The sequence below is a fragment of the Mytilus edulis genome, chromosome 5 (assembly GCF_963676685.1).
Source record: "Mytilus edulis chromosome 5, xbMytEdul2.2, whole genome shotgun sequence".
Taxonomy (NCBI): Eukaryota; Metazoa; Mollusca; class Bivalvia; order Mytilida; family Mytilidae; genus Mytilus; species Mytilus edulis.
This window is the reverse complement of record NC_092348.1, coordinates 4,916,335-4,930,436: the sequence shown is the minus strand read 5'-3', so window position 1 is coordinate 4,930,436 and position 14,102 is coordinate 4,916,335. Positions and strand designations below refer to the sequence as shown.

Sequence of the window (14,102 nt, the reverse complement as noted above, 5' to 3'; positions counted from 1 at the left end):
ATGTCCAAAAAATGTTAGATTGATTGATAACCATATTACATGTAAGGACATTGGACACAAAGAAATAAAATCCCACCAAATAAGATCGACTTGTAGATAGCGTTACAACATATTTTTTATACCTTATCAAGATTGGATGGAGCAATGGAGCTGAGATGTGAAAGCCTTAGATTTTTATCCAGGTATAAATGTTTGGGGTTGTTTAGATCAAAAGGGTGAATGTAATAACAAAAATAGCTGGTTTTGAATGGTCGCTCAGGTGTAACGACATCGGAATGACTGTGAATTTAAATCTACCACTAGTTTGTTCATTGTCTAATTCACATTGTACCATATTTAATTGAAGGTCTAATTGATCTTAGTTTGTTGATATAAAAATGTCTCCTAAAGAAAGTGTCATATTTCTGTATTAAGAGATGTTCGGTTAAAGTAGGCTTAATAACGTGGTTGTAGCGGTGAAAGGTTAAAACCTTAAAAGATGTAAACAGCTTCTTGAATTATAAATTTAGTTCTAAACATGAGATTTTCTAACTGTTCAAGGATGGAGTAGTATTTCACGATAAAAAAGACAGCTGTTTGAGTTTGTCAGGAGAGTTTATTATATTTTGTGATATTTTGAGTGAAAATGTTGAAAATGTATGTTCCAGAATATAACAAAATTATATTACCATTTCCAAGGTAGGTGGATTGTTTACAAAGTTTAATTTTATGTAAATGAAATTATAAGGTAAACAAATTAGAAGAGGGCTTTGGAGTTTAAGTAAATTTGTAAAATATAACAATGTATTATAACACTTGATTTAATAGAATTTTAAAATAAACTCTTTTAAAATGTAGCACTAAATATTTACAAAATAAATATGAAAAATCTATATATTTGCATTTAAATTTTACTTTAATAGTTATTCTGCTGTACAGAAAATAATAAAATACTGCTGTATATATTGAAGTTTTTATAAGCTGTTGTAATCTTGCTGTTAGATGCGAGTGTTTTAAGTTTAATTTTGAAGTCATTCTTGAGAAATAATCAAGAGAAGTAATAATAATAATAAAAAACTGTTTTTTTTGCTGATGTTTTAATTAGCAAATAGAACACTTTTTTTTTTATTGTTTCTAAGAATTGGTCTGTTACTATTGAATCAACTTATATCCCCTTACCCAGTATTTCTTTTTATTCATGTTGTAAATTCTAAAATATTTATACCAATAGATTAGAGTATCATGCTTCTCAACTCAAAGAAAACAGTTTTCATATTTTTACTGATTCCATTTTGGGGACATCCTTTTTCTTGATATACAGACCATATAGCTTTGTGGACCATAAATATAACACCCAACCAAAATGTCACTTAAGCAAAGGAGAAATTGTCAGTTCTGATTATAGATAGCTTTAATTAAGTACCAGGGTTTCTTCTTGTACCTGTTATTTTTCTTGATTGAATATGTTCTAGCAAAGTCTACTTTTTTGCAGGATGAAATGTATTATTTTAAATTTCTATTATACAATTAAGCAGTTGAAAGATTTAGAGAAATGCCACACTAGTAGGCATTATATTTGCAAGTGTTATCAACTAAAATCTAAGTTAAATTACATAATTGTTTATAATACCCATAGGACATACACTGGACTTGATGCTTGGCTTAGCATGTCACATTTTTTACAAATCCACCTTTCTTGAAAGTTAAAACAAATTTAGTTATCAAATTAAAAGATTTGTATGTCAAGTAATCCTTAATTAAGTCCAAGCAATATAAAAAGAGTCTTGCTAGTTTGCTAGTCTGCATCTTGTGCTGGACACAATTCCATGGATACTTGTACCACAGTGTTCAGATTTCTTAAAAAATTGCTCTTCATTTCATGATTTCTAGGTATAATTAGGATGAAGATAATTATATAGCTCAGGATAAAAATATAGAAGGAAGATGCTCATTTCTTTTCAGTAAAGTCAAAGATTTCCTTTTTATCTGAAAACACCTTGGGTATATGATGAACAACTTGAAATGAACGAAACCATTTATTATGAACAGTCCAAAATATTAAGAGCTAACATATGTAATTGAATCACATTACTTTACTTAAAGTGTTGTTGTGAACAGGTTAAATTTGTACTTTAAATCTGACCACTTTATCCAGCTGTGAATAAGGACTATTGTAACAATAGGAAAGCAGCATGTATCTTGTCAATATTAGTCAATTACATGTATTCTTATTCAGTGGTTCAATTGTAGTATATTTAATCTATTTCAAGAATTTCAACTATTGAAACTTAATTACGTTTGACCCCAATAAGATCACAGTTTATCTTATTCAGAGATCAGTAAACTACTTTTTATGCCCCACCCAGGGACATAAGGTTTGTCAGTCTGTGTGTCTGTTCGTTTGTCAGCCTTTGTGTTCGTTTGTCGGTCTGTGTGTCCGTTTGTTCGTTTGTCGGTCTGTCCATCCGTCTGTCTTTCCCACTTCGCGTTAAATTTTTTGGTCCAGGTAGTTTTTGATGAAGTTGATGTCCAATCAACTTGAAACTTAGTACATGTGTTCCCTATTAAATGATTTTTCTAATTTTATGAGCCAAATGAGAGTTTGACTCCAATTGCACCATCTACTGAACATACTAAATAATAGTGCAAGTAGTGCAATCGTGTGCTATGGACACATTCTTGTTTAACTTATAATCCAAAATTAACTAAAATGACTTTTTCACATTAAAAGTATGTTTTGGGATATTAGAGTACCATAACAATTTCAACCTTGTAAATGTGGGGTAGCTATGTATAATTACGTGTAATAATTCTATAGTAATGTATTAGTGTCCTATTACCGATACGTCATTTCAGGATGTTACTAGGTATCACCTTCTCCCCTCACAATACAACAATTCGTTGTTATTTAATTGTCATGTTGGGTTTAAGAACGTGGGAAAATATATTGTAAAAATTATATTTATATAGCTTTGAGCTAATGCAATTTGAAACTTTAAGAAATAAATAATTAGTTAATAGGTTATAAGGAAGTCTGAATGTATATACTAGTAGCGTGTTGATTTTGAACATGGGTATAATTTTTTGGGAGAGATCCGTTTGTGCCAAAAATGTGTCCTTTTGCGCCACAACTTTTTTTCTGGAATGCTACTTTTGTGCCACATGTTTTAAAATTACATAGTATCATTTGCGCCAAAAATAAAACATACAATTGCGCCAATTAGAAGAAAAATGACTTCCCTGCTCCTTTATTCGGACTTGGAGCCGGCAGTTTACACAGAAAATGTCTAATGCATTTTAAGTCATTTCTCTACAGCAGATGCATATCTTCATGGTGAAATATATCTGAACATATGATACTTTTTAAGCCAAAATTAAGAATAAATATATAGTAATTATTAATATTTATGATAGATATGCGTACAGGTAAATTGGTGCAAATGAGTTCTGAATATTTGCGCAATTGATACATTTGGAAAAATTTGGCGCAAATGATGCCCATGAAAAACAGTAATTGGCGCAAAAGGACTGCTGCCAATTTTGTTCAGAAATAATTTAAATCTCTTGCAAGGTTTTGTTTATCTATGAAAGATTAAATTAAGCTATTATTTGTTTATATTAAAAATTAATATCTTTTTCATTCAATACTCCTTTTTTGAAGATAAATCATAATAACTCAAAGTTAATACCTAAAAAGAGATAAAAAGATTTGCCAAAAATACTGAACAATACAAGACAACATCAACCACAAAAACCCACACATTCCACTATAATACATAAATATCTTACATGCATTCTTGCAAAATTCTTTTCAACCACAAAATCAAGTAGCAACCCAAAAATGACTTCATAGTAAAAGTTATCTTTTATGGAGTGATTCACAAATTTCTTTATATAAGGTAAATTATCTTTTGAAAGAAAGGATTTTTTATAATTATATATATTTATTTCATTCCAATATCTGTAATAATTTTTGTTAGTCATATATTTTGTTTGATTTCCCCCCCTTAACTACAGCATTGTAAGATAAAAAAAAAAAAAGGTCCTAAACATAACAGGGTGGGGATAAACATGTATTAGGGTGCCCAGCCATTCCCCTGACCTGGACAGTGGTGTAACAGCACTACACAAGAATGAACTAAAAAAATCAGTTCGTAACTATTAGTAACACTCTAAAGCTGTCGTATTTGGCTTTTGGCATTTATTGTTACCCTTTGTCCTTATTGTTAATTGGTTTTCTGTATTGGTAACTAGTGTTGTTTAAACAGCTTAACAGTTCAAATGAGGTGTAATTCTCTTGACATTTATTCAATGGTTTTATATGCATGTAAACTGCATTTGTATAAGCATGTATTTAGTTTTACAAAAATAGACTCATCACGGGTTTATGAAAATGAATACACCATGATTTTTTTTTATTGTACTCTATATTGAAGATATTGAAAATGACGCTGACTCTAAGGTAATGAAACAAACCTACAGAAATAAATAGAGAGGTTACAGAGAGGTGGTTAAGATTAAGAATAGAGTATTATTTTGTGTCAAGAATAATCTAAACAGAATTATAACTATCATTATTTTACTTGTAGGACTATCAATCCTCCACCAGAGGGAGGCACTGAAGACAGTAGCAGTAGCCGTGTAAGTTTTGACAGCTGTGCCCCTAGTCAAATATCAGCGCAATCACATGCAACAACAAGAACTGATGACCCTTTATATCATGGAGACTTCAATGGAGCAGATGCATGGTGGACTGTAGACACTTATCTCCGTGGTGGGTTGCATCATGGGAAGGGACTGAGAAACAAGAATGAAGAGGATACTTGGGACTTGTCCGATTCATTAGCAGATTTGTATGTGGAAGCAAATAAAAGAGATAAAAGTTTTTCTGATGGAACGCTGACCATGGGAATTAAAGCTGATGACATTGACCGACCTTATTTAGATAAAGATACCAGTAATGGATATATAAGAGTATTCTTTTCTGATGCTGATAACTCACAGCTTTTCAAATTGACATTATCCACACAGTCCCAGAAGATATGTACACGATGCGGCCGACCACCAAATTCTCTCCACGTTCAGTTGAACGGGGACATTATTAAGAGACTAGAACCGTTTGATTGTCCTCTAGCCATACAGAATGAATATTTACAGAGAATAGGATATACAGATATAAGTAAAATACAGGAGTTTGGTGCTTGTGAAGATCTGTCTTATCTCGTTAAATTCTATGCAGGTAAGGAAATGATGCTTTAGTAAATGGTGCATATTTTTTAGTTATTTAGGGTGTATATATTAGTTTAAATGAAATGGATGTTAGATTTTTTGTTTTGTAAGCTACTGACTACATAAAGTCAATCTTCAGTATTCTGCTTTGAACCCGGGAGGAGGAGGTACTTTGAATACTGATTCTGAAGATTGATCGTCTTCTGCCTGTTAGAAATATTCAAATATATATTATTTGATTGTTTGTTTGAAGTCACTTCAGCACTGTTTATCTTCAGTATTCTGCTGCAAGTTGTATCTTTATAAAATATTTCTACCTTGTGAAAGTTGATAAGAAGGTATATATGGTTTTTTTTTATCCTCCCTCACTTTAGTACACAGAGATTTATTTTTAATAGTTTGCTACTGACCAATGACCACTGTCAACAACCCAGATATTATATTTGTATTTTTTGTAATGGCACATAGAAAATAGCAAAACTTACAACCGACTTTATCTTTTTTCACTTTTGGGTGTTTAACATATATATTTCACAGACGATAGAGCACTGCTATCTTAAGTGATCATTTTTGTATATTTAACAGAGTTTAAAGGAGGCATCTAATATTTCAGACTATATATCATGTAACTAAATAACCGAAGCAAAAGTCTGAGAAAGTTTGACCTGAATTTTTATTCAAATATTTGTTGTGATGTAGAAATAAATGATTCAGTGATTTTGTTTGTATTATAAAACCCTTATTTCAATTTTAAATGGAATTTTAAATGCACTGTTAAAATGTTATTACTGAATAGTTTAGTTTCGTCACGAAATAAAAAAAAAACATACAAGGAAAGTAATCCAATACAAGTCTTATACTTTTCATTAATAATAACTTAAATTCTAAGAAAAAATATTTTTCAGCAATTTGTACATTTATAAAATAAAATATTGTTTACACTAATTTATCAAGAAATGCATGTGACTTTATTCATAGATGTGAACAAATATCACAATGGTATGTAAGCATAAAATTAAAAAAACATACAAGGCTAACAAAGGCCAGAGGCTCCTGACATGGGACAGGTGCAAAAAAAAGCAGGGGGGTTAAACATGTTTTGTGAGATCTCAAACCCTCCCCATTACCTCTAGCCAATATAGTTTAAAAAAACACAAGCATATTCTATTATAGCAAAAGAATCTGATAGAAGAAACGAAACACCTTATATCAAGTTTGGTATAAAATATGAAAATTCTGTAAGTTCTTCTTTATTCACCCCCCATAAAAGGCAAATTTAACTTGTAAATAAATGTTTATTAATTTCTAACCATATATTTATTTGAAAGAGTTCAAAAGATTTATTTTTATAATCTTAAATTGTAATCTGTTTAATTGTCCTGGCTTTTTAAAAACTTGTTATTTTAACAACCTTTATAAGGATAGCAATTCTATTTAACAAATCTGTATTGATAATCAAAATATTCAACTAGGGCATAAAATTGTAAAGGTTTTCTTCACAGGATTTAAATGTTGTTTAATAATAAGAGAATTTTCAATGTAGATTAAATGTAATTTGTAATAAGTATAAAGTTTGCCTTATAAATAGGATTATGGTTTGACTTCCTAATAAATAAATCTTAATTCTAATCGGAATAAAAATTGATATTCCCATAGAACTTATTTTCTGTTTAACCTTTTTCATCTGTCTGTTTGTCCAACAACCAATATTTCAGCACTCTTTTTCTAAGCAACAACTGAACTCAATGTCTTCATATTTGATCAGTTACAGTGATCAGTTGTAATGTACAAGCACTAGTAGGTTCTGTCCGAGGCATATAATTCCTGTTTGATGATACTTTGAAGTTTAGATTGCTCGAACTTGAAATAATTGGTTTTTATTTAACTTGGAAATCAATGTAATTCATTGCAACCAATGTAATAAGTCAAATGATTCACTTGCAAGTTAATAATTCATTAAGGGATGCTTTTTAGCTTACATTGACAAAATTGTTCCAAACTGGCTCTCTGATGCAATACTGTCATGCAAAGGAGTAGGTTCAGTAAGACCCCTTTTTGGCCCCAAAATATAGCAGTTTTACAAAATTGTGAAAATATAATCTTTAAGCTGTTTATTGGAAAGTAGAATTCTTCTGCTACATAAATATGGGCTGTTTTTGACAATGCAATGCACATATATTGGGTACTAGCATCATTAAGTTATGCTAAATTACTGAAATCTTCATAATTTTAGCATTTTAGTTAAATTTTAGACAGTTTCCATCTTAAAAGAAGGTGGCCGCATTCATGTTCATTCATAATATTTAAATGTAATTTGTATTTGATGATCATACATAACATATATAAAGGTTGAGGATGAACACTGATGCGGCCACTTCCAATTTTGACAAAAATCATCTGAAAAGTGACGTTTTTTGGCATATTTGATAGATTTTTTATATCTAAGCTTGAATCAGATCGTTTTTAATGACTAAATCAGTAAAAATCTTTCATATAAACTAATTGAATCAATTAAATAGACACTTAAGTGTTTATAAAAAATGCCTGAAATCTTTTGTCAGATGAACCTGAAATTTTGAGGCCAAAATCTGCACTTACAGGTGTCATATGGTATTTTGAACCCCCTAAAAAGTGAACCCGGGGTCAAATTACCATGCTGTAAAATGGACCTACTCCTTTAATTGACTTTCTGATCAAAGTGATTTTAGGGTCTTATATAGCAAAAATCTACTTCCCAATTTTCATTAAATTTTGAGAGGTCTTTCTATTCATCGAAAAGCTTACACTACTTTTCTTATAAACCCTATTAAGTATCAATACTGTGTTCTAAATTCCTTCACAATATAGGTTTAAACTCAGTTCAACTGTTATTCAATCCTTTGTCATTTTTGGATTTTTTTCACCAGTAATTTTGTCTCCATTTAAAGGTACAATTGACTACATGTATGTCCCTATAGAATACATAATACAATGATTTTATTGACATATTTGTTATAATTTAAGGAGAAGATGGAGATTTTATTACAGTATTCCCTTAACAATACCATATAAATGTATTTCCCAGAGATGTAGTGGTGTGTTTATTTATTGACAACTTGATGTTTATAGGATACCTATATAGTATTGACAATATTTACGACTTACGTTTGTGGTATTGACAGGGTTTATATAGATGTGTATTGAAAACTTGTTGTTAATGAGCTACATATATAGTATTGACAGGCTATCAATATTTATAGCCTTCACTTGGGGTTGGGCTGTAGTTGTGGTGGGTGTGAGGATTTTCAGAGGATTATTATCAAATATTCCGTGTTATTTAGACTCATGTACAATTGTCATATAGGTAGAGTTATCTGAGTAGACTGTAATGTTAATAAAAATATACCAAGATTGGAAATTGAAAAACTAAAAGTTATTGAAATATTATATAATAGACAAAACCGTGGCAAAAGGAGGATAGACAAACAGTCTATTTATCAATGAAACACTTATTGTGAAAACTTAATATTGAGTATAAACATGAAGGCCATAAAATAATCATTGATTAAATCAGGTCCTCTGGAAGGGTAAACACTTCTTCCATCACCCCTGTCCTTAATAGAGTTGCTGGTTCAGGACTGTCTAATGGGATTTCTCTTTTTAGAAGTTTTACAGCACAGTACATCCCAGTTTGAACTGATCACATGACACCACTCAATAACTTTATGTTATCTAAAATAAAATTTCTGTCATACTAAATATTTAAATTTACCATGAAATTTCCGTTTATTCACACAATAAAGAATAAAAAGTATCCATATATGGACATTTTATGTTCATGTTTACATTATAAAATAAATAGAAATAAACGTCAGTCATCAAGAGCTAGACATCATCATTTAGGGAACAAAAACCTGGAATAATTGAAAGATTTTCTGATTTCATGATTCAGTTATCTACCCTTCGGCATAACACTAAAAATTTGGAGAAATATGTACTATCCCCCAACTTAATGTGTTTGTAGCTCTTAACACCTTTTATAACAAGAAAATATGTAAAACGACAATAATTGAGTTTTAAAGATGTAATCATATTACTTGATTATCTCCCCTTAGGCTGTTTTTTTGTAAAGTTAATGAAATGTTTTGATTTGAAGTGTAAAACTGAAAGTCAAAGTTTGTAATATTTTATCATTATTTAATCTGTTAAATTTTGAACAATGAATAAGTATTGTACTGATTTATAAGATTGAATAATATACAAGTAAAGTTTGTGATAACATTGATGATATCATTGCTATGTTTGTAACAGTTTGTATAATATATTAAACTTACAATGAAATAAACAGAATGTTGACTCCACAAAATTGAAATAATTTTGCAGTTTAGATTGTTTAAACTTAAATTAATTAGTGTTTACAAACTTATTATTTCAATTAAGACAGTGGCCTGAGAAAGACTCTGTTTTTTATTTGAAATTCTACAGATTCTTTTAACACAATATTACATTATCCTGACAAGGCTGCAGCCTAGGTTGGATTTAGGTAAGCTTTTATGCAGATAAAATTGAGAAAGGAAATGGTGAATGTGTCAAAGCGACAACAACCCAACAATAGAGCAGACAACAGCCGAAGGCCACCAATGGGTCTTCAATGTAGCGAGAATCCCCGCACACTTAGGTGTCCTTCAGCTGGTCCTCTAAAAAAAATGTATACTAGTACAGTGATAATGGACGTCATACTAAACTCTGAATTATACACAAGAAACTAAAATTAAAATTCATATAATGAGACCATATTATATCAAAATATAAAAAAAGACTGTGAATACTGAAGCCCAACTTTGCATGACTGATTATTTCTTTAATGCATTAGTATGTGAAATTTTGGTGTAAAATAAATAGGTTAAGGAAGTATATATGTGTATTGGGAGATAATTTTATTCTGCAATCAGCCAAGCATTTGTACTTAATTCAGACAAACTTATAAAACTTATCTTTATTTTATACAGTATACAAATAAAGTCTACTGTTACGCTGCTTCTATGTTGAGTGAACAATTATGTAAAAAACAAACATTCCTATATCAGGTCATTTGTTTTCTCTTTTGAGCTAGTTCTCTGTCTGTGTTTTTGTAAGCCTTGTTAATTTTCTATACACATCAGAGACAACACAAGGGAATTAAAAAAGCTGAACATAAAAGCTTATGATTAAAATGCAAAATAAGGTGCTAATTCCAACTTTCATGTATAAAAAGAATACATTGTAATTCAAAAACTAAATTTTGTAAAATAATATTATTGATAAAGAAATAATACATTTCTAATGGCAAGCAAAACTGACAAAAACACTTTGTTTACTTAAAATATGTCTGAATATTGTTTGATAAACCTATAAATTATTTTATCACAGTTAATAGTATAATAATTAAACACATTAAATCTTACTGAAATGTTTGGCAATGACAAATGTCAAAAATCATCTATTGTTGTGTTGTTTTGAAACAATCTAAATCTGATTGATTGATTGATTGATCTGATTTTTATAGAATTAATAATCTTCCCAATGATATAAATTACTGCCATTTAAACACCCCAAAAAGATTTATAGGGACTAATATTATATAGATCAATGGTTCAACTATATTGTTTTTTATCATGTAATACAACTACAATTATAATTAGATAAATAGTTCTGTCACATTGTGGTTAAATATCAGGATCATAAGAAGATACTGTCTTATTACAATTGTTTGTGATGTCATGTGTGGTAAATTTAATTGTTGACAGTCTTATAATATCACCAACTATTAAAAAAAGACATTTATTTTTAAGAAGTTTTTAATTTCTGCAAGAGCAAAACCAAACAGGAGATTGCTCAGAATTTGACAAAGGGTAGGGGAAGAGGGAACATACAGGAGGAGGAGGACAGGGGTAAGGGAGACAGTGAGAAAGGGGGTAGGAGAAAGGAGAGGAAGGCTGGGAGAAAGGAGAATTTTTTTAAATTTATCTCAAAAGGAGATGTTTTATTCTAATGGGAGAAAGGAGAAAGGAGAAGAGGGGTGGGAGAAGGGAGAAGGGTAACCCCCTGTCCTCCCCCTCATACAGCCATTGCGTAAAAACTTATGGATAAGCTTTTCCTCATTTGATTACACATCTCCAGTTTTTAAAAATTATATAATAGAATATAATGATACAAATCATAAGAATTTTTAGTTTAATCATACTTATTTATAGTGGATTATGAAAAAAGTTTTGCAACTTATATTAATCCCTTTCCACTCTGCCGCTGCGAGTGCTGCCTTGTATAACATAAGTTTGAAAGATGTACCTGGATTTGGTTACCATAGAATAAAGATAAGAATCAGCGAGCGTCTAGTTGTAACAAAATAAAACAGAATAGTATATGTGATGATTTAAAGTTTTCTTTATTCTTAAATCTGGAGAACTCAGTTCTCATTTAGATTGTTCCCCAACTATAAGAATTAATGCAGTTAGTATTTTTCACCTTTTTCAGGTAAACCTATATCAGACAGTACTTATTCCAGGAACCAGTTACAGTCTTTAGTACTGGTACGCAAGGGGAAACTGATTTACCAATGGGTAAAACGTCTGTGTGTCATCTCGGGTACCAGATTAATGATCTACAGAGGTAAAGACAGGATACCAGTACAATATGTCATGCCTTTTCAAACCCATGGCATACATTAGTTTATAGTTTATAGATAAAGTTGTGGTTTATTAATCTATTCATATGATATAAATATATATATCGGTCCATAACTATCTAAGACAGGCATAATTGAACTAGAATTTAAACTTTGTAAACTTAAATGACCATTGGAGGAGTATGGCACTGCCAAAGGTTATTCATCAAAATGCTCATAAATAGAAAGAGCTTGTAGACATAATAAAACTTCATTTTGACATTTTAATCTATCGGATTTTATAGGAAGACATCACAGACCAAGGTCATATTCTAATGTCAGGACAACAGATATAGATACTTAGATATTCATAGATTCAAATCTTAAAACCATGGTCATTTGATAAGTGGTGGCATCATATTGCATTTTTTTTTTTTTTTACTTATAGACAAACTTTTTTGTTATCCCCATGGAAGGCTTTTTGCAAATGAAAAATCATCAATTATTAAAACATTGTTAGCTTTCAATCATTAGACCTTAAATGTTTCTAATGAAGTGAGTTCCAGAAAAGTGCTTCTAACACATGACAATTTTGTTGTGTTTTTTTCTTTCTTCATTTTGTATCACTATAATGACCTGAGTTTGAATTTGAATTGGTAAAGAAGTAGTATTTGTCTGTATTTAGTATGAAAAACAAAATGTCTTGTTTTTATGATGCACATGTTAATATAGTCAGTTCCAGTCAAGAAATAAAACAAAAACCGTTTTAGTCTGTTTGATGATTGTATACCACAGTTTTATATATTTTTCAGACAAAAACAAGAACTCAAAACCAACAATTGTACAACTTGCTAAAGGTTCTGTTGAAGAGTCCCAGTTCAAAGGTCATGACTTCTGTCTGAAGTTGACCTCCACACTTCAAGGTGATAGGTCAGTGTACCTGTCATTTACAGATGAAAATGAATTTTCAAAATGGTTCAGAAAATCAAAGAAGGTAATAACATACAGGCTAAAACAGAATCTAACATAATATGAAACTTGCTAATTTCCAAAGTTATAAAAAATTTTCAGCCAACAATAGATCACACCAGCACCCAACTTCTTCAAAATTGATATAAAACATAGACAACAACAAACTATGGTCTGGATAGCCTGATTTGATACAGGCACAAATTGTGGTGGGTTAATCGGATGTGTTTGCACTCAAACCTCTCCTTTTGCTGTTTTAGACCTTGGTCTTAATAGTAGAACATACAATAAAACCAAACAAGGATATTCTTATATACTATAAATAGAAATGAGGGCAAGATATTATCATTAAGCATAAGAAAAAAGGAAATAAAATCAAAGAGTTTGAAGATCATCACCATCACATTGACAATACTTGAATTCTAACCTTCCACCAAATAAAAATCTTTTTTTATACTCATTATTTGATATTTTTCTAATTTACCTTCCATAGGCTACAGCAAAGTTACCTTCTAAAGCTGATTTATCCAATTGTCACTTAGAATTCCTACCAGAAACTGTGTTCATTAACCAGGACTTACAGAGCCTCAATCTGAGACATAATGCTCTCAAATCTCGACCAATAGAGGAAGACATTTATACCATTGGTTGGTTAGATGATTTACCGAGGTAAGTTGAAAATTTGGTTGTTAGTCTTAGATCAGTTGACCAAAGGCTCAATGTTATCTTTTCCAATTTCTTAGCATCTACCATGACATGTCTAAGAATATGTTACAATGTATATGGCGTTGTCAGTTTATTTCTTAGCATCTACCATGACATGTCTAAGAAAATGTTATATGGCGTTGTCAGTTTATTTCTTAGCATCTACCATGCCATGTCTAAGAATATGTTATATGGCGTTGTCAGTTTATTTCTTAGCATCTACCATGACATGTCTAAGAAAATGTTATATGGCGTTGTCAGTTTAGTTCTTAGCATCTACCATGCCATGTCTAAGAATATGTTATATGGCGTTGTCAGTTTATTTCTTAGCATCTACCATGACATGTCTAAGAATATGTTATATGGCGTTGTCAGTTTATTTCTTAGCATCTACCATGACATGTCTAAGAATATGTTATATGGCATTGTCAGTTTATTTCTTAACATCTACCATGACATGTCTAAGAATATGTTATATGGCGTTGTCAGTTTATTTCTTAGCATCTACCATGACATGTCTAAGAATATGTTATATGGCATTGTCAGTTTATTTCTTAGCATCTACCATGACATGTCTAAGAATATGTTATATGGCGTT

At 30.6% G+C, this 14,102-nt stretch overlaps 1 protein-coding gene across 2 annotated transcripts in view; it reads left to right on the top strand.

Annotated features, from left to right (window-relative positions):
* LOC139525345 (PH domain leucine-rich repeat-containing protein phosphatase 2-like) overlaps positions 1-14,102 on the top strand; it is a 53,481-nt gene that overhangs the window by 23,134 nt on the left and 16,245 nt on the right. Inside the window, exons 1-5 of one of the 2 annotated variants that reach the window (XM_071320556.1) lie at positions 278-678; positions 4,569-5,218; positions 11,701-11,835; positions 12,643-12,824; positions 13,293-13,468. In XM_071320556.1, coding sequence (XP_071176657.1) covers positions 626-678; positions 4,569-5,218; positions 11,701-11,835; positions 12,643-12,824; positions 13,293-13,468 — 1,196 coding nt within the window. In that variant the 5' untranslated portion in view covers positions 278-625. Of the gene's footprint in view, positions 1-277; positions 679-4,568; positions 5,219-11,700; positions 11,836-12,642; positions 12,825-13,292; positions 13,469-14,102 lie in introns of those variants that run through there. The other variant, XM_071320557.1, reaches the window with a different exon arrangement.